Raw genomic sequence first — 20,752 nt, forward strand, 5'->3', positions numbered from 1 at the left:
CATTATGTGAGCTTGTTCTTCACTTCATTATGCACAAAATTTGCAAGTTGCTTTCTGCCTTTCTCTCATTTTAAATAGCTGATATGAAATTTCAGGAAAGGTACATATTAATTAGCAGGACTCTATATAGCAAATATTAATTTAGAAACTGGTATAAAGCATAAACATCAATGTAACATCCGTTATAGAATGAGCAGCCATATAAATGTTTCCAAGGCCTAGAGGTTCAGGGAGGTTGGAATCTATTTTGAGGATCTAGATGAGCACATTTTTTAGTAGATTGTCCTCATTGCCCCTGGTAATGACAGGAAAGGATGGATGGAATGGGATATTCAGCATAGTTTATATAGAAGAGGTGTGAGTATTAAAATTAAAGAAGAAAAGCCAAGAGCAAACAGCAAATAACTATGGATAATACCTAGGTAAGTTTTCGGGTATGTTTCCACTGAGCCTAGATGTTTTAGTTAGTGTTCTTTTGAATGATATGAACACAAGCAGTGTGATATTCCTCATAATCACACCTTGTATTTAGTACTAGGAAAGAGACAAACCAAGAGCATAGTGGTAATATGGGGCTTGTTCTTTCAAAACCATATGAGCCCATACAGCCCTCCCCAGAGCTCCTGGGAGGCCTGAGTGAAAAAGAGGAGAAGGAGAGAACAGAGGAGGCCTTTGGGGATCCCAGCACCCCTCCACATATCAGTTGGGAGAAATCAGCCTAGTTACTTGCCCATTTTGAGCCTCTGGTTCTTTATCTAGGGATTGTAGATAATAACATCTGCTTCTTAGCAGGGTCCCAGTAAGATTAGAAATATGGAAAGTAAAGGCTTCTAGAAGAAGCATAAACAAGGGAAGTCATTATTACACTTTTCTTGACCTAAAGGGAAGTTGCTGCAGTATCCCAAAGGTCCCAGAGGAGAGAAGTCTCAGTGGCTGGTTGCTGAGAACCTGCTCAGTCACTTTCACCACGCCCCCACCACCTCTCAGCAGCCCCCACCACCAAAGATTTCTGATAAAATCCCAGCAGATACAAACATGGGTTGATATTTTTGTATTCACTTAAGACCTCCACGGCCCAATTTTCAGTCACTTCTTATGTTCATTCTCATGTTTATTCTTGGCCCAAAGAAGATGCTTAGTGTCGGAGATAGTTGACATGGTTTCAGGGATCCTGCCATTACTTTGGGAATGCAATTGAGACTTAAGTACACACAAGACCCCTGCTTTGAGCCATCCCCCTCCTGGTGCTCTGAACCCCATCCTGACTAGTCTCATCACTCTGGCCCTGTACCAGGAAGGTGAACTGTCTATGTGGGAATGGCGGTATCAGTGGCACCATGCTCCAAGATCGGGAGATCACCCCTGGTGATTAGACATAGAAATAGAAGCAGGAGGAAAATGACAGCTCTTTTTGTTTTCTTTTTAAAATTTTTTATTGGAGTTCAGTTTGCCAACATTTAGCATAACACCAAGTGCTCATCCTGCCAAGTGCCCCCCCTCAGTGCCCATCACACAGTCACCCCAACCCCCCGCCCACCTCCCTTTCCACTACCCCTTGTTTGTTTCCCAGAGTTAGGTGTCTCTCTTGTTTTGAATGACAGTCCTTTTATAGAAATCTAAATGACCCAGCTTCAGGAGGCCTAGTGAAAAACCTACTCTTTCCCATCTCCCCTCACAAAAAGCCATAAGAAAAGTTCAAGTGCCCAGAAAAGCCACTGAAGGAGTCAAAGAAATATATTTATGCATTTTCTAAATTTAGAGCAGTGGAGAGACATACTGTTTATAAGTGCTTGAAAGGTGTAAACATTAAGAAAGTAAGAAGATACTGAAGGACTGCACAAGAAACTACATCTCAGAATATTCGATGGAACAGGCTGAACATGAAATTATTAAGGAAATGAAATTTGGAAGAGGCCTGGTCGTATAAGGTATCCGTGTGAAGGTATCCATACCTGTCCTGTCCCCGCCTTTTCCCTCTAACTGAATAAAGGATTGTGGGAGGTCATGTGGGGATTGATTCAGGGAAACATGAGTAAAAGGGATTTTAAAAAATTATGGTGAATGATTATTTTCTATTGCCTGGCCTTAGAGCAGAGACTAAGAATGAACAATAGTAAGGTCATCTGAGAACATTTAGGGTATGGAGAAAATAAATGAACTCTCAGCCAGTTTAATGTAAATGGTCCTCCAGGTCAAATTTAGACAAACTGAGAAGTCTATAGCAGCCTGCAGGGCCATGAAGGCTCCCATTAGGAAATGAGGGGCTTACTGATTTGGAAGAGAAAGAGATGTATTTATTCTTGTATTTTATTTTTTATTATGAATATTTATTGTTATTTTTAACCCCTCCTTATAATGTAAAATTCCCCTTTGAATACACCTACTTTCAGTTAAGTGGATAAATGATGAGGGTAAGAATAGAAGTTTCAACACAGGAAATAATCCTTCAGTGAGCAGACATCTACCAAGTAGAGTGACACCAGCCAAACATATTTCCCAACTCAGAATTATGAGTAAAGTAAAAATGTATAAGTAAAAATGTATCTTTGTTTGAGAAGACAAGGAGAAATCTGAAATACGTATCACTAAGTGAAAGAAGTCAGTTTGAAAAAGCTACACTGTATGATTTCAACTGTATGTCATTCTGGAAAAGGCAAAACTGTAAGGACAGGAAAAATATCAGGGATTGGAGGAAGGGAGGGAGGGACGGGGGATGAATAGGTGGAGCAAGGGGATGTTCAGGGCTGTGAAATGATTCTCTGTGATATTCTCATGGTGGATCCATGGCATTATGCATTTCCCAAAACTCCCCTAATGTACAACACAAAGAGTGAACCCTAATTAATGTAAATTATGGACTTGTTAGGAATAGTGATCAACAGTGGTTCATCAGTTGTAACAAATGTAGCATACCAGTACAAGATATAAATAATAGTGACAACAAAAGGTGAAAACTAAGGTGGAGGGAGAAAATGCATATGGGAATTCCTTGTGCTTTCTGCTCAGTTTTTCTGTAAACCTAAAACTGCTCTTAAAAAAATAAAATATATTAATTATTTTTTTTCTTAAGTCATCTGAGTGGCTGAAAAACCTCTGGTATTAGAATATCATAGTGATCACATTTATTTTATTTCCTTAATAAACATTAAGCCTAATAACTGAGCTAAATCTAGGTTCCAAGGAACTGAGATTAAATAGAATCCCTGCCTTCAGCAGTAACAACAACTACATCATTAGCCCACAACAACAATACCTAATATTTATTGACTGCTTCTTCTATTCTAGGCCATGAATTTACTATCTCATTTAATCCCATAACCCTAAGGAGAACAAATAAAGAAAGCAACATTTTATATTGGCTTGACCAATAAGGAAATAATTTTGGAAATTTAAATAACTAGTCAAAGGTCACCCACCTAGGAAAGAATAGAGTTAATAAACACTGTATTGAGGTAATCTGACAACTGCTGAATCAGAAGTCTAGTGTGTCTCCACGAACAGGGAGCCAGGTAACATTTTAAATTCTATTTGTAAGGCTGCTTTGAAGAGTTTTGTTCTTAGTGAAATCTTCAAGTAAGATATTAGAACAAATTCCATTATAAACAGGAATCGGATATAGTTCTGCTTCAAAAAGCTGAGTAACTCTTTTTATAGAAGAAATCTATCAGATTATATAATCATATTTCTCCACGCAAATTTGAAAAATCCCTTTATTGCAATTATTGTTGTTGCTATGAAGAGTACAGTAGCACAAGATAGAACTCTACAGCGATCATGACTTAAACTACAAGGAAAACAAGTTGGAAAATGAGGTGAAGCTCAAATGTGTATCTATATTTAACTTTATATGAATAGGAACATTCAACTTCACTGCTGCTTGAGGCCATTAAGATCTTTTTTCATTATCTCAGGAACACTGTTGCTCAGATAACTTCTAAAATTCATTCAAAAGAGAACAGTGAGTGTCACAAATGAGACAGATCCTTTCTTTCCCACACTAGATTTCATATAACCATCCTTTCAAGGGCTCGTTGACTCACAATTGTGAGACCACCTTGAATTAACATAGTCCTCTTAAGTAGGACAAACTCAATCTAACCACAGCAAACACCACATGTAAGTGGTATACCAGGTTTTACGGGCTACAGAATGGTTAGTAACCTCACAAAGAGCCAGAAAACAAATAAGCACACACACAAGAGAAAATAACTGTAAATCTCATAATGAAGCCAACATCACATTTTGCACAGTTGGATGACAGGAGCCTTGGAGATGAAAAGAGCTTGCAGCAAGCTTCCAAAAAGGTCTATACCCACAACTAGGAAGAACATCTTTGAAATCCACAACTCCTAAATGTTGACTGCTTATCATCTTTGTCTACCCTTACAGCCCTCACTGCCTCCTGCCTCTTGAGTAACTGATATTTTTTTAGTGAAAAACCCATTATCACTCATCCTAATTAGTTTTGTCTAGGACATTTCCGCCTTTTCATACCCAAAGAAGGTTCTCCTTTGCAAGATAGGCCCACAGATTTTGACTGGAGAAGGAGACCAACTCCTCCTCACTAGGAGGTGTACAAACAGACAGCTCTTTCTCAGGTGACCCTTCCCAGGGCAGATAATCCTGAGAAGCATTGGAAATAGACATCTTCCCATACCTTGAAACCCTCCCTTTAGGGGTAAAAAGTGTCAACTGTAACATTTCCCCAGGAGTGGTAGAAAATGACTCAGTGGCTCTAGTCATGGACTTTAATATGGATGCCAAAGAAAGTGTAGCTGGACTCTGCATAAAATGCCTTGAATTATTGTATCTCCCAACCAGTCCCACAATATACTTGCTTTGTGGTCAAGTAAGTCTGGGAAATGATGAAGACTTGAATATTTATAGTGCAGGAAAAATATTTTAAAATACTAGAAATTTCTACAGTAAAAAATGTGTTCAGCCTTTCTTTACATCCCCCCTCCTCTGTTTTTTTCCCTTCATAACACCAGTAACATTCCAAGGAGAGCTCTTTAAGAAATCTTTCTTTAGAGTCAAGAAATGTTCATGAATATAAATACTTATGCAGGATGCTCAGTTGATGGATTTCTTTCTTATGACCAACTATCGTAAGATGATTAGTTCCTGCAAATTGCCCTTCATGACAGAAAGTTCACACACCTCTTCTCATTGCCCTCCATCCATTATCTGGAGCCTAAAACAGAAAATTCAATGTATTATGATGTAAATAGAAAGGTCAGTCATGTCTATCAAGGCAAGGGCTTGTTAGAGAAGCAGAACGTGCCCCTTTTCTGTTGCTCTGAGTCATTTCCCAGAGTTAGTTACTTCCTAACTTTTGGAAAAAATAAACGGACAGATAACACAATCTTTGCTGTTTTCTGATCAAAGGAGATGAGGCACCCAGTGATTTCTGGATGCTGGGAGGATTATTGACTGATGGGCAACTGAAAGGAAGCCCTGCCCCTACAAATCTCTAAACAGGAGTGTGGCTACCCACAGGTAGTGTCCCAGGCTCCTGGAGCAATCATAGGAGACCCTGCCATTGTCTTATACAGCTCCTGGCATCACTGGCATGTGATGTTCATGCTACGGGCCCAGTGGTAATGACCTGAAGACCAAAAATTGTTTATCTGCCTCCTTGCCCCTCCAGTCTACTCTCTAACAATCATATCTCTACTTCTTTATTCAGAGAAGTTGTTCCAAAATGCATCATGTTTACCTCCTCTCACTCTGAGATCCCATTAAAATGATAGTATAAGCCCAAAATGATAAAGAGAATAGGATGAGGACCAGAAGCAGGTAAGAGGATTTAATAAACCTCTGAAGTAAGGAGAGCAGAGAAGGTGACGTGGTATCTAAGGAAACAAGGCAGAGGAAACAGCTATAAAGGGCCTGCAAAGGGTTAGCTGAGGAAGGAGAACAGAGAACATGACTTATATCAGAGGTGTAAGAGGTAAGGAAGCCATTGCACAAGGCACACAAAGGAGCAGGCAGTTGAGGAAGGAGGGAACCCAGGAGGGACTTAGGACTTAGAAACTCCAAATATTGCCAAAGGCAGGAGGGAGAAAGGGATCAAAAAAAGGAGGATACTTGAAAGTCTATATATGGAAGAGTTAACCCCTCTACCAACCTTTCTCATCCTTATGGAGAATGTTGAACATTCAAATATCTACCTGTTAGGCAAAAAGCAAAGAAATAAACATTTGTAAGGTATATTGTTATTTATTTATTTATTTATTTATTTATTTATTTATTTATTTATTTATTTTTATTTATGATAGTCACACAGAGAGAGAGAGAGAGAGGCAGAGACATAGGCAGAAGGAGAAGCAGGCTCCATGCACCGGGAGCCCGACGTGGGATTCGATCCCGGGTCTCCAGGATCGTGCCCTGGGCCAAAGGCAGGCACCAAACCGCTGCACCACCCAGGGATCCCAGGTATGTTGTTGTTGGCAGAGTTGCATCCCCCCAACATTCATATGTTGAAGTTATTTACCCATAGTACCTCAGAATGTGATTGTATTTGGAGATAGGGCCTTTTAAGAAGTAATTAAAGTAAAATGAGGTTGTCTGGATGGGTCTTAATCCAATATGACTAGTGTCCTTATAAGAAGATGAGATTAAGAAAAACATACGCAGAGGAAAGACCATGTGAGGGCACAAGGAGAAGATGGCCATCTGCAAGACAAGGAAATAGGCCTCAGAAGAAATCAGCCCTGCTGACCCTTAATCTTGGACTTTTAGCCTCTGGAGACATGAGAACATAAATTTCTATTTAAACCATCCAGTCTATGACAATTTGTGTTGGCAACTTTAACAAACTAATACATATATTTTCCTCAACTGAAATTGAATAGTGTCACAGAAAAGTTCTCTGTAATTTGACATTGATGGGTCCCCACAGTAGTCTCACTACTGTGATCTGATCACCCCAAAGAGAAGGCTGCTTGGTGACAAGGTCCTTGTTCATTACAGATAATTCCCAGCCAGCTTTGTATCACCTAATTCTTAACTATGAGAGTGCCACCATTTATACATAGGTCACCTTAAGAAATTTAAGGGAAGTCTTCAACGTAAAATAGAGAAACCATACATAACTTTTTAATGACCATGGATGGAATAGATAATTCAGAGAAAGGAGGCTAATGTTTCCTAGTTAATGTTCTTAAAGAAATTTGAGAAAAAGTTACACTATAAATTTTATACATTATAAAATTTTATTTTATAAAAAAATAAGAGCTAAGAAGAAAGGATGGAGGAATAATAAAAAGCCTGGAAATTGAATATATGGTTGTAAAATAAAACTAACTGAGGAGCTGAAGGATATTTAGGAGCCCTCCCAGAAGGTAGAACACAAAAGAAAGAGTCCTAAAAAATGAAAGAATATAATAAACATAGAAGGTCAACAGGAAAGGAACATCTTACAGTAAAAGTCTCAGAAAGAAAGAAAAGAAAAGGGAGGAAATTATTATAAAAATAATGCAAGACATTTTCATACACTTGAAGAGCAAGAATCCCCAATTCAAAAGGATAAACAAAAAAAGATGCAATAATATTGTGAAATTTCATAACATCGACAACAAAGAGAAAATACCAAAATCTTCAAGTGAGAATGAGAGAGAGGAAAAAGGACTCTATAAAGAAATGAGAATCAGAATGACTGGATTTCTCATCAGCAGCATTGAATAATAAAACACATGGAACACCTGCACCCCGATGTTTCTAGCAGCAATGGCCATGATAGCCAAACTGTGGAAGGAGCCTCGGTGTCCAACGAAAGATGAATGGATAAAGAAGATGTGGTTTATGTATACAATGGAATATTACTCAGCTATTAGAAATGACAAATACCCACCATTTGCTTCAACATGGATGGAACTGGAGGGTATTATGCTGAGTGAAGTAAGTCAGTCGGAGAAGGACAAACATTATATGTTCTCATTCATTTGGGGAATATAAATAATAGTGAAAGGGAAAATAAGGGAAGGGAGAAGAAATGTGTGGGAAATATCAGAAAGGGAGACAGAACGTAAAGACTGCTAACTCTGGGAAACGAACTAGGGGTGGTAGAAGGGGAGGAGGGCGGGGGGTGGGAGTGAATGGGTGACGGGCACTGGGTGTTATTCTGTATGTTAGTAAATTGAACACCAATAAAAAAAAAAAAAAAACACATGGAACAATACTTTCAAAGTTCTAGAGGAAGATTGTGTTCAACCTGGAATTGTGTACCTTGCTAAAGTATCATTCAAAACAATTATATGGGTAAAATAAAATCATTTTCAGAAATGCAAGAATTCAGAAAATCTATTTACCATAAATCCTTTCTTAGAAAGTTAACTGCAGAGGTATTCCAGCAAAATATATGTAGGGGATCTCTGGGTGGCTCGGTGGTTTAGCATCTGCCTTCAGCCCAGGGCATGATCCTGGAGTCCTGGGATGGAGTCCCACATCGGGCTCCCCACATGGAGCCTGCTTCTCCCTCTGCCTGTGTCTCTGCCTCTGTGTGTGTGTGTGTGTGTGTGTGTGTGTGTGCGCGTGTGTCTCTCTCATGAATAAATAAAATTTAAAAAAATATATGTAGAAATAATAAAGAAGTAAATAATGTGATTCTAGATAGTGAATTCAGTTGAGAATTCAATTCTGTGCATTAGATTTAGAAAGCAATCAGTCTAAAACCAGCACGTTACAGTGCTCAAGGAAAGAGGTCTTAAAAAGAGGGGAAGCTGATAGATTGTGTCTCATGATTGAAAATCAGGGAAAAAAAGGAACAAAATTAAGATAATAATTGTAGGAAAAACCAAACTATTGAATATAAAAAAGATGATTTGGTAAAACAAAAACAAGAAAGGAAATGTAATGAGAGTCTATGACTTTACAGCAAATGTATAATAAATTATTATAGTCAATAATAAAAAACTATATTGCTTTTTAACTTTTAAATTAGCCCATCATCAAAACACAGAAGACTTAATTAACTATGATTATAAAAAGATTAACACTGAGGGGTGCCCAGGTGTCCCAGTAACCAGTCCCAATGTCAGGCTTCCTGCTCAGTGAGGAGCCTGCTTTCCCTCTCTCCTCCTCACTTGTGCTCTCTGCCACTATCTCTCTCTCTCTCTCTCTCTCTCTCTCTCTCTTTTAAAATCTTAAAACAAAAAAGATTAACATTGACAGTCTGGAAGGAAAAGTACAGAGGAGAGAGCCTGAGAGATCAAGGTGCAGGAGGCTGTTTGAAAGCTGATGTGACACTAATATTCTCATTTACCGTCCAGAAGTTAGGAGATATTGTTTATATTTGAAAGATCAGGAAATGATTCTCTAGATGTATAACTTAAAGGTACAAGGGTAAGATGTAGAACAAAAATTACAAAGCAGGACATTAGTATGGTGATCTATAATGAGGAATGTACAGAAATTGTAGTACATCTCCTTTCAGTCAATAAAATGGATGTCATTTAGATATAGGAAGTGTTTGAGATACTTAAAATGAAAAAAAAAAGCAGGCCATAAAATTTTAGTTATAAAATGTTCATTTAGTTATTTCTTGATGGTGGGTCATTTTCTATACTTCATTCAACACATTTTCTGTGGTTCATCCATTTAGAAGGTGTATTGGTTATCTATTATGTTTTGGCACTATACTAAGGGCTGTGAGTATTGAATACGAAAGTTTATGAAGACTCAAGTCACTGCCACACAGCTTACAGTTCAGAAAGGAAGATACATATTGTACTAGTAACTATATAAATTTGTGAACTTTATGATGGAGGACATTCAGGATGTCAGGAGAGCATTGAGCACAGATCCTAAACCTGATCTAGGAATCTAGAAAAGATTCCTTTAACCAGCTACTTTTAAGTTTTAAGTAAGAGAGATTTGTTTTATTTATTTTTTATTTTTTTAAAGCAGAGATTCAAAATTAGGAACATACTGTTATCTCAATTTAGTAAATGTATGTGCTCAGGAAAAATTCTCAAGGGAAACAAAATCTGACAGAAATTATCTTTCAGTTTTGGAATCTGAGGGATTTTGTATTCTTCTTTATACTTTTCTGATTTTTCCAAGTTTTCTACAAGGAGGTTGAATGGCTTTGACAATAAAAGGTATTGTTATTATTGAAGAAGCAGTTAGATATTTGTGCTGTTTGAGATCCTTTCCCTAGTCCTACCTATGGAACCTGAAGGCAGTTACTAATCTATCTGAAGCACAATTACAAACAGTTAACAAAAACATCTATCTACCCTAGGCATTTTTAAAGACTGTCATTGGAAATGGTAGATTCATTTCAAAAAAACGTTTCAGTTAGCAAACTTGGAGACTCTCTTTGTTTGCCATGAATTTTGCTAATAGAAGCACATGTTGGGATACTTCACAAAAGTGCAAGGAGATACAGATGATAGGAATAAGCTCAGTAATTACCTATTATTTCTGATACTTCTTTATTTATTGGGCTACTATGCCATGTCTTTTAGAGTTTCACTATATCCTATATAGTATGTTTTTATTGAAAAAAGTGGTTTAAAATGTAAAGTAATCCCCATTTTCATGCCCATATTCCTTGGGTTGTGTTTCTAGGTTCTAAAATCATTTAAATTGGTCCTCCAATGACTAGTTATTCCTACAGGTAAGATCAAATGTATTGGTGGTGATTTTTATGGACCTGGACATTTAGTTTACTGTGCATAAAAGTCCTCTGCGTTATATTATTTTTCCCATCACACATTTATATCATTATCTTGAGAACCACATAACTGTATCTTATCCAAAGATCTTTTTTCTCCAACATGAACTAAGGTGGAAGATCAAATTAATGCATTTTAAATTGCCAATACACTTAAAAACCTCATGTTATTACTACAAGATTTAGCTAAAAGGTAAATTGCAGTGTGTGCACCCAGAGATTTAGGATCAGCTGCTGGGGCATCAGCATGCACAGAAAATCTGTGTTCTGGTGCCTTAGGAGATTTATTAATATAAGGAAAGTCTAGGGCTGGGTGGGTGAATGTGTTGCTCTAACTTCATCTTCTCACTTCTATTTGTGTGTCTCTGCTAGGAAAGGGGGGAAGTTCAAAGGGCATTGTTATATTATAGAAATAATGCAGGCTGCTAGTCAAAAGCACTGGATTCTAATTTTGACTTTACCATTAACTAGGTAAGTCACTTTTCCTCTCTGGTTGTCATTCAAACCAAATGATCCATTTAAGACTTTCCTAATGTAAATGCTCAGTGATTTGAAGAGATCTTACTTTTAGATAAATCGTGGTAAGGGCTGCTGTACACTGTTCTTCTTCCTCTGGGACCCAGGCCTTTTGTCCTCACCCCTATTCAGAGCCACTTTTTCTAACTAACTACATACTCCAGGAAAATCTCACAGCAAAAATTCAACAGTGATGAGGGAGGTAGACTAAAACAACACTCCACATGGCCCACAGGAGAGAGACCTGAAAGGGTGTAGGGTTAGAGTCCAAAATATTCATCTTCTCTGGAGAAACTCTTATGCCTTCCCAGCTAAACTTACAGTCTTATCCCTTTCCTAGTTGTTCTTCTGTATCCAGTTTCCTGAATGTCTTCCAAATCTCCTTCCACCTCCAGATTGACATCTAACTGGATTCTGCCAGTTGGGACAGTGAAGGGGCGATAAAGGAAAGTAAGCAGAGGAAGTTAAGATCCATTCAAAGGGGAAAAAAAGCTCACAAAAACCTCCAAGTTTCTCTGTGTCCCCTATCAACATAAAACACTGCTTTCCTGTAGAAGCTTAACCATTTTCTATAATTTTGATCTTCTATTAACAACCTACATGTTTCCCAGAAGACACATTTCTTTGTTCTCTTATGTACATTTCATCTCAAAGTATATTCCATAGCACAATGATCCAACTATGGGGTGGATTCTCTGGAAACTGCCAGCATTTCTCTTTCTACCTTCCTTTTGTTTCTAAAAGCAGTTTTGGATTAGTATAGATCCAAAATAGGAGTAGAAATGTGTGTTGTATCATTTATCATATAGCTACAAAGGAAGCAGCAGAGCTAACCAGAAATGAGCAATAGGAGATTTCTGATAAACAGCTTTGATGGTTATCTAGAAGCTGAATTAAATCACAGACACCAGAGTTTGGAATTGCATTTAGAAACGCAAAATTAGAGGTAACTACCTCCTACTTATATGATAGTGTCAATTTAATTTGAAATTTGAGTATTGGTTTACAAGCTTAGCATTCCATTTTGTGGTAATGCAGAGAGCATTTATGTATTTATCAGGTTTCCTGATAAGAAACAATAAAAAAAAAAAAAAACTCTGGGTGTCCCTGATGTGGATACTATAATGGATGTTGATAGTATTTAGGAGTAAAATGAATGAGATTATCTTTTTATGGGCTTGATATTCATCAATGAAAATATGCAACTGATGAATTTGGCGCTGTTATCAGGCAGTTTAAGCCTTTCCCAATATAGAATAAGTTAGAATAGATGCTTCTCTCACTGTGTTTCCATCAAGTAGACCATGAAGATGTATAGCTCATGCACCTCTCACTTATCCTTTCTCTCTCTAATTTGGGAATAGAAAAATCCACAATTAATTTTGGATTCTGACAGGAGAGACCAAGGAAGGGCAGTGAAGTTTGGGGGGGAATTTAAAATCTTCCTGCATTCCCAACTGACCCTGGTTTGGGCCATTTCATCATGGAAGCAGGCTCCTGCCAACCATTTAAAAAACTTGAGCCTCATTTCAAGAGACTTATTGGTCTTGCTTCTGTAGACTAATAATTCTTTTATTTGTTCTTGGGAAGAAAAAGCAGGTAGAAGCTTAAAAACTAGATATCCCTGCACTTCTATCTCCTTGTTCATCATTCTTAACCAGGCAGAAAGGTGATGGGACACTTGTCTCTAGAAAAGGGATATTTTCAGACACTGAGGTGTTGCCAGAGACAACTGGTCAGAGAAGTTAGAAGGGAGAGGAAAGAGGAGAATCCAGATCCAGCCCTTAGAATTGGTTGCTGCTTTCCTCATAGGACTGTGGATTAATTGACCTCCTGTCCCTTACACTTTCTTTCCCCCTCCCCTCTCATTTGATGCTCTTTCTGACTCCAAATTTGACCTTTCCTAGTAAGAGGTCAGTATGTTTTTACATTTGGGAAATCTCATTCAAGAATTTTTGTCAATGGACAAGTCATAAGAAGCCCTTCCATTTTAGGGCTCGTTGACGTCACCAAGGAGGCGATAAATATCTGTTGATATAATTGGATGTGAGATTCAGTGTTGAGATAGCAAAACTCTGCCCCTCGTTCTCTGGCAGGGCCCTATGATTTATGCAGGAGCAGAGGCAGCACGCAATCGAGCTGTCAAGAGAGCGTCAGCTTATTAGGCAAATGCTGCGTGGTTTCTGAAGAGGGTCGACGCTATAAAATCCCACTCCAGGCTCTGGTGTGGAGAAACTCAGAGCCCAAGTCCGTTGAGAGACTGAAGAGAAAGATAAGAGGGGAAGAAAAAAAGTGAGGACAGAAAGGAGAAGGGAAGAAAGCCCCTGAAAAAGCCCCGGAGACGTTCCTCTGCTGAGAGGCGGCAGCGCCCCACTCACCTGCAGAAGCACCTCAGAAGGTAGGGAGCGCCTAGACGGAACCGTGCCTCCAACTTTGCGTTGCCTGAGCTGCCATGGTGTGCGCGGCAGAGCCGGGTGTCCCTTTGAGGGCATATGTGTGAGTGTGAGTGTGTGTGCATGTGTGTGTTTGCTGACTGTGCCTCAGGATGCCGGTAGTAGCCGGGATGTGTCAAAAGCAAACTTAGACGGCTGCTTATCGTTTTTGGAACTGTCAGTTACTCCTCGCTGGCTTTGTAGATGAGTCCCCGCCATCGATCCCGACCCCTGAGAGAAGGACACAAAGGGCTGGGATGGAGAAAGGGGAGGAGGAGGCAGCAGTTCTCAATTTGGAGGACAACGCCGAAACACCCGGAAAGAGGGGCGGTTATGACAGTGGGTGAGATCTAAAATGTGTAGATCTTCTCTAGAGCTCGGGGAATCCGTTTGGGGGATCGTTAGAAAGGGGACCCAGAGACCCTTCGAGGATTCGGAAGAAGGGTCACTCCAGCCTAGCGAGGGGCTGAGCTTTGGTGCTAAGCTGTAGGCGTCCCCTTGCCTGCCCCCCCCCCCCGCCCCCACGGCAACTCCAACTCTAGACGTCCTGGTTCGAGAGCTTCAGCACCGCGGACAGTGCCTGCCCGAACCCCGAGGCGCGTCCACCCGCGTCCTGTAGGAAGACCCCGAGCGCGCCTCCCTTTTGAGCTGAACTCTGACCAACTCTTTCTTTCTCTCTTCCCTTCTCTCATTCCGCTCTCCGCCCACCTCTGTGCCGCAGCGAGTGCCCTTAACATGCGGCTGCCCCTGCTCCTGTCCGCGGGCGTCCTGCTGGTGGCTCTCCTGCCCTGCCCACCATGCAGGGCCCTGCTCAGCCGGGGGCCCATTCCGGGCGCCCGGCAGGCTGCGCAGCACCCCCAGCCCCTGGATTTCTTCCAGCTGCCGCCGCAGCCCCAGCAGCCCCAACAGCCGCAGGCTCGGCCCGTCCTGCTCCGCATGGGGGAGGAGTATTTCCTCCGCCTGGGTAACCTCAACAAGAGCCCCGCTGCTCCCCTCCTGCCCGCCTCTTCACCTGTCGCTGGTGGCAGCGGCAGCCGCCTTTCGCCGGACGAGGCGGCCGCCAACTTTTTCCGCGCGTTGCTGCAGCAGCTGCCGCTGCCCCGCCGCCAGCTCGACAGCCCCGCTGGTCCCGCCGAGCGCGGGGAGGAGAACGCCCTCGGCAGCCGCCTAGAGACCCCGGAGAGGGAGAGACGATCCGAGGAACCTCCCATCTCGCTGGATCTCACCTTCCACCTCCTCCGAGAAGTCTTGGAAATGGCCAGGGCCGAGCAGTTAGCGCAGCAAGCTCACAGCAACAGGAAACTGATGGAGATTATTGGGAAATAAAACGGTGCGTTTGGCCAAAAAGATGCAGCATTTAGCACAAAAAAAATAAAAAAAATTAAAATAATACAGTATTCTGTACCATATCGTTGCTCTGATACCATTTGTTTATTTTTTTAAAGCTTGAAGCCTAGACGATGTACAGCAAGAGAGCCTATACTCCTTAATTAGCATGCACAAAGTGTATCCACGTGCAGTAACAGCAACAAAATGTTATTTCTATTGTCTACTTTCAGTTTCCATTTCCAGGTGTCTTTAATGGTGTTTGAAAAGTATAGACCCAGAAGGAAATGTTTTGAAGCAGACAAAAGTTACCCGATTTATTTTGTTGTGGTCTGAGCCAAAGAGAATGTCATTCTCTTGGGTGGGTGAAACAAAATCTGTAAGCTCTTTGAATCAACCTTCCTGTAAAAGTTCCAGTAATAAAACATCTTTCCAATCCTTGGTCAATTTGGTTGTGTAAGACAATGTTGAATATTTATATTTTTAATAAAAGCTGCAAAGGTAATCATGACTTTATTTTTCCTTTTTAATGTTCATAGGAGTAAAACTCTCAGCTCCTGGCTTCCTACATGCTGACTTCAGCACAAGAGAAAACAAAACTCCTTGCATTAATTTCCTACTAAAAATACAAACATATGCAAGTGGCTTACACAGATACTTCAATTGCCTTGGACTCATCTTTGTACCTCAGTTACTCCTCTGAGGTTAAGTTAAATAGTTTGGGAAGTTTCTTCCCGCTTTAAGACTTGGTAATTCTATGAATGGAAGATAAATTCATAATGGAAATAACACTTAACCCTGATTATTATAAGAGGGTAAATAACTGGAGAGGGCAGGGACAGAGGAAAGGCAAAGAGAGGGGTTCGCAGAGCATTCCTCTAAACTGTAGGGCCAACATACTGTTTGTTTTTGTTTTAGGTTTGAGAAAGACTCACTTTATCAAGCTACTACTTTGGTACTGTAAAATATACTTTTTCTGTGCTATTTTCCAGTGCCTACTTCTTAATAGGAGAAACTTGATAGCTTCCCACTTCAAGCAACAAATTTAATTGCTATGAAATGGCACTTGGGAAAATGTTAAACATAAAAAATATTTGACTTTAATAACTTTGCAAATGGTCTTCTCATTTATTTCTATATGAATCCTAATCACTGTTATTCTTAAGAATATTAACTATCTCCATGCATTTCTAAAATGGAACAGGCACATCCAATGAGTTTTACCATGCATTTATCTTTGATAGTTGGGTTAACTTACAAAAATTCAATTGAATGTTTAATACCCCCAAATTAATTTGGGTGTATGGAGATGTTTTTCCCTTGGGACCCTTTAAATACACTTGACTATTAATAAGATCACATGAAACACTGAATAAGTCATTATAAGACTAAGTTGTTAAAAACAGCATTTATTTAAGAGTTCATACAGAATAAAGTAACACTTATTTGTTACTATTTTGAAAGAGGCATTATGGTGGGACAAAAAAGCACGATTTAAATGTGTATTGTGTGTATATATATATTTAAATACATGCAGTTATTCTGCAGTTCACCAGGTTGGTGCCTCAGTAGATACATAAGCAAGTAGACAGTTCCTGCTGGAAATTCTTTTTCAGTTTAAGTGCTTGATATCTGCATATCTAACTAAGATTAGAAAAATATCACCGGAAATGTCCTAGGCCTTCAGCCTTCTGGACTATTAAAGTGTCACCAGAGTTAAGGAACATTTCTGGATATGCTTCCAGTGACATCTGTTATGGAAAAGAGGAAACCTTTGTAAAATATTTCATATCTTTGGTCAATGATTTACCTTTTGTCCATATATTGATAAATCAGTCACTTCTGAATTAACACTGAATTTCACTGACCAACTGCATTGTTAAAGAAGAGAGTAACAGCTACTATGATATCATAACAAAAGCCAGTGCCTATTAGAGACAAGAGTGTAATGCACACTTTTTCAACACTTGCCACTCGTTATGGACGCACACACACATATCACACCTACATATCTTCATAATGTTTCCCACACAGAAAAATATTTGCGTAAGATCAAGTTTTTTTCTTCCAATACTTTCGGCAACTGTTTTCTCAAAATTATTTTCCCTCTGGAAAGTCATCTGGAATTAAAGGGTTTTGTGGGGGGGGGGGTTGTTTGTTTGTTTTTTTGCAGAAATCCTGTTCAAAGGTCCCTTTCATCACCTGCATCATATTAATCTCATCTAGGTTCCCTGCTGCTGGTGTGCATCTCAGCCAGGCAGACAGAGGGCCGCAGTTGGAATGAACATCATTCATTCAGGGAGTTCAACCAGGAAAAGGAGAAGACATGGCGAGCTGGCTCAGAGTCAGCTCCATTCCCACTCCCTGAAGCTGCAGCCTGTACCTGGAGGGGAGGGTCTTCAAATCCAATCTGCAATAGAAGAGAATCTGAATCAGAGGAAGAAGAGCCTAATCCTTTTGGGTTGGTCCAGTCACTTTTCTACTCAGGAGAAATGATAATAATAATTATTATTATAAAGGACATAATTATTATTAGGGATGGAAAGCAAGCTCAGGCTTTCTTGGCTATGGCCAAGAGCCATGAATGTAATTCACACTCATGATTCAAAAAGGGGCAGCAGTGATGCATGCAATGGAGGAAAGTTCTTGGGAAAGAGTCCAGGCTATTGTTTTTAAGTCCACTTGTATATGATTTACTGAGATGAAAATGGCATTGAACTCTAATAGGAATTTGCGGTTAGAAAAGTCTGCAATGTACAACATGATGACTATAGTTAACATTGCTGTATGACATATTTGAAAATTGTTAAGAGAGTAGACTCTTAGGGTTTTCATCACAAGGGAAAAAGCCACAAGTGAAAAACCATTTTTTTCTTTTTGGCATCTATAAGAGATGATGGATGTTAACTAAATTTATTGTGATAATCATTTCATAATATATGTAAGTCATATCATTTATAACAAACTTATAGTATATTTTTTGCAAAGCTGCAGCTTAGTTTTGAGCAAATCATGAATGAAAGAACTTTTCTTTCTCTAGGCAATAACATCTAATAACATCAAAATTTCTAAAGAGATATCTTTTATATAGATGTCTCTATAAAAGGTATCTATCTTTTATAGACCCCAGAGAGATACAGTTGTGATTTTGAAGTAATTGATCAATCCGATCTCATAAGTGAAATTTATTTCTGTTGTCTTGAATTTAAAAAATAATAATGAAATGGGGGACAATCATAAAAAAGTCTTTCTGAAATGCAATTAGATGTATAAACTCAGACACTACATTTAAAGGTACTCTGACATGGGCATTAAGGAAGGCATGTGATGTGATGAGCAGGGTGTTATATGCAACTGGTGAATTATTGAACTCTACATCTGAAACTAACATTCTATATGTTGGCTAATTGAATTTAAATTAAAAAAAAAATGCTCAGTCTCAAAAAAAAAAAAAAGGTACTCTGACAAACACAGTTCTTCCTAGAACTACTGAAGATGGGCTAACATATTCTGATGACTTCACTGGTAAGATTATCCCACTGGATTAGAATGGCACTGATTTCAAAGCAATGAGGTAGGCACATGCATTCAATGCTGAAGCCCTGAGTAATTTTATGAAGCTGCTGTATGAATGGACGATAGCTGGCATGACGAAGCAGAACTTTGGTAAGTGCACTGTTGTTGTTGACACTTAAAATAGTTTCGAGTGAAAAATGAGTGCTTTTCCTGCATCTTACAGATTTTACCCTAAATATATGTTTTGGGGTAATGTTTCAAGTTCAGTAAAATTGTCCCAAGTCTTCATGGTCTTGGGATTATCCTTCCCACTTTGACGGAAAGTTGAGAAGCGTCATGAAATCATACTTGTTTACAGTAGAATAAAACTGAAGCAAGTAGTTTTCCATGAAGGAATAGTTGAGACATCAAGTGAAAATGGGCTTTAAAAAAAGGCTGCCATTATGCTATTAGGTTCGGTTTGGTAATGGGTTAGATTCCTCAGTGTCCTTGAAGTTGATGTGGGAAAAACAATATCTGGACAGAATCCTAAGCCTGTTTATGCACATCAAACTTTTCTCTTCCCCACTGTGGTCACATTACTCTAACTAATCCTAAAAATAAAAAACCAAAATAAAACAAAAAGCAAACAAAAAAAATCCAAACCCAAGTGATCTGGACATATCAGTGATCTGTAGAGACCTTTTCCTGATCATTTTATAGGACTAAATCTGAATTCTGCCTAAACAAACAAACAGACCACCAGTGTTCATTCTGTAGCCTCTTTTCCTTAAAAGCAACCCCTAATCTAGAGGAATCTTCCATGACAGCTGTTCTGAAATACCTAAAAGTGCAAAACTAGTTGGGTAAGGTATATTCTGTAGAGAGACACTGCTGGTGGCTAAGGAACCATTTGATACTGCTTTTGGGACTAATATATACTTTTGCGCTTTTCTGCACTTGAGATTAAAATCTATCTTCTATTGAAAGCATTCTATCTATTAGTACCTGACAGCCTTCAAAACTTGGTATCAAGTAGTCTGGGTTTGCTCCTTCTACATCCCCATGTTTTTGTGCAGTCATTAGATTTCCTTCTAAATTTTATGGACAGGTGCTGTCTTTTAGAGAAGAGAGGCCAATGCCAGAATGGGTGCCAAGACCAAAGATTTATCCTGAGTATTTTCAGGTGATTACACTATCTCCTTGGTCACGTATATGTAAACTTGGGGACCCACCAACCATCTCAGCAAAGATGTTCTATGTGAAGAGGCTGATCCTGGTTTTGAATCCTTATTTACTAGCTGTATGTCTTGGATAAGTCAGTTAACCTCTCTGAGCCTTAGTTTTTTCTTTTTGTAAAACAGAGATGAGACCCTATCTCACAAGGCTGTTTTAAGTACTGAATAAATAAAGTAATACACCTAAAACACTTTGCACATGCCTTACTTATATTACATGTTTTAAAAATGTGTATTTCCTCCTTCCCTCCCTCCCTTCCTTCCCTCTTTTCTTTCTTTCTTCTTAGTGAAGAGGCTTTCCTACCATGCAGAATCACCTGGGGACTGGGGACTGCTTATGAGGAAACATATACAGCAGCAGTGACCCCCAGTAAGGAAAGACAATTATATTTTCAATGCTCATCTTGTCAGAATTGGATATTATAGGATTTAATTCCTGTGGCATATTGTAATTATGATTATCCGTGACCTGTCCAGTGTCTCTCCATGTGGCCCAACTTTATATATGGCTCTTTCCTAAAGGAAGAATAAGTTAAACATTTAGAAACTTCCTTTCTATAAGTATAGCCCATTAAATCATAGTTTTTCCTATAGCCTTCCTCAAATAGAATTGTATAAAAAAAAATAAAAAGAATTAGATATACACAGTTCTTTAAAAAGTTTTCCAAATGCTGGTTCTCCATCACAGGAAATGATATTTCTTGGGAATACAGATGTTCCATGAAGCTGAACAAAAGACAGAAAATGACAAGCATTGAACTTCCCTACCTGCTTTTGAGTTTGTCCTGCATTTCAGCTTACTTTGAGATGTATAAAAAGATGAAGAAAGGATTATTATTTCCTTATTACTTCTAAATTTTACACATTTTTCTCAAGAGACCAAACAAACTTCCAACCATCACCTAACACTATATTGTATCATCATGGGGCTTCAGATAATTTGAGAAATGAATTTTAGTCATAAAATAAAAGCAGGAAATGGATGAGGGAGGCGGCATTTTCCCTGTCCCAGCTGTGAGAAGCAATTCAGTCAAGATCCACAAAAGACCATAGAAGGGAGTGAC

The 20,752-nt window shown here is 39.1% G+C and overlaps 2 protein-coding genes and 1 long non-coding RNA gene across 11 annotated transcripts in view; 1 reads left to right on the top strand and 2 right to left on the bottom strand.

Moving 5' to 3' along the window:
- Window positions 1-15,460, top strand: part of CRH (corticotropin releasing hormone) — a 183,382-nt gene extending 167,922 nt beyond the window's left edge. For 3 of the 5 annotated variants that reach the window (XM_077876767.1, XM_077876769.1, XM_077876770.1), the window contains 2 exons: window positions 6,282-6,438; window positions 14,351-15,460. In XM_077876767.1, the coding sequence (XP_077732893.1) occupies window positions 6,339-6,438; window positions 14,351-14,955 (705 nt within the window). In that variant the 5' untranslated portion in view covers window positions 6,282-6,338 and the 3' untranslated portion in view covers window positions 14,956-15,460. Of the gene's footprint in view, window positions 1-1,759; window positions 1,929-6,281; window positions 6,439-13,293; window positions 13,596-14,350 lie in introns of all 5 variants that reach the window. The other 2 variants (XM_077876768.1, XM_077876771.1) reach the window with 2 other exon arrangements.
- On the bottom strand, window positions 1,558-11,845 carry LOC144300570 (uncharacterized). The gene is made up of 3 exons (XR_013367281.1): window positions 11,519-11,845; window positions 6,131-6,173; window positions 1,558-5,194 (listed from the first exon to the last, which is right to left on the bottom strand). It is a non-coding gene; the product is annotated as an uncharacterized LOC144300570 (long non-coding RNA).
- An 884-nt stretch (window positions 15,461-16,344) lies between the features above and the next one.
- Window positions 16,345-20,752, bottom strand: part of TRIM55 (tripartite motif containing 55) — a 44,888-nt gene continuing 40,480 nt past the window's right edge. For all 5 annotated transcript variants that reach the window (XM_077876739.1, XM_077876740.1, XM_077876741.1 and 2 more), the window contains one exon: window positions 16,345-17,365. In XM_077876739.1, the coding sequence (XP_077732865.1) occupies window positions 17,260-17,365 (106 nt within the window). In that variant the 3' untranslated portion in view covers window positions 16,345-17,259. The remainder of the gene's footprint in view (window positions 17,366-20,752) is intronic.

This window comes from Canis aureus, chromosome 28, assembly GCF_053574225.1.
Source record: "Canis aureus isolate CA01 chromosome 28, VMU_Caureus_v.1.0, whole genome shotgun sequence".
NCBI classification, from domain to species: domain Eukaryota; kingdom Metazoa; phylum Chordata; class Mammalia; order Carnivora; family Canidae; genus Canis; species Canis aureus.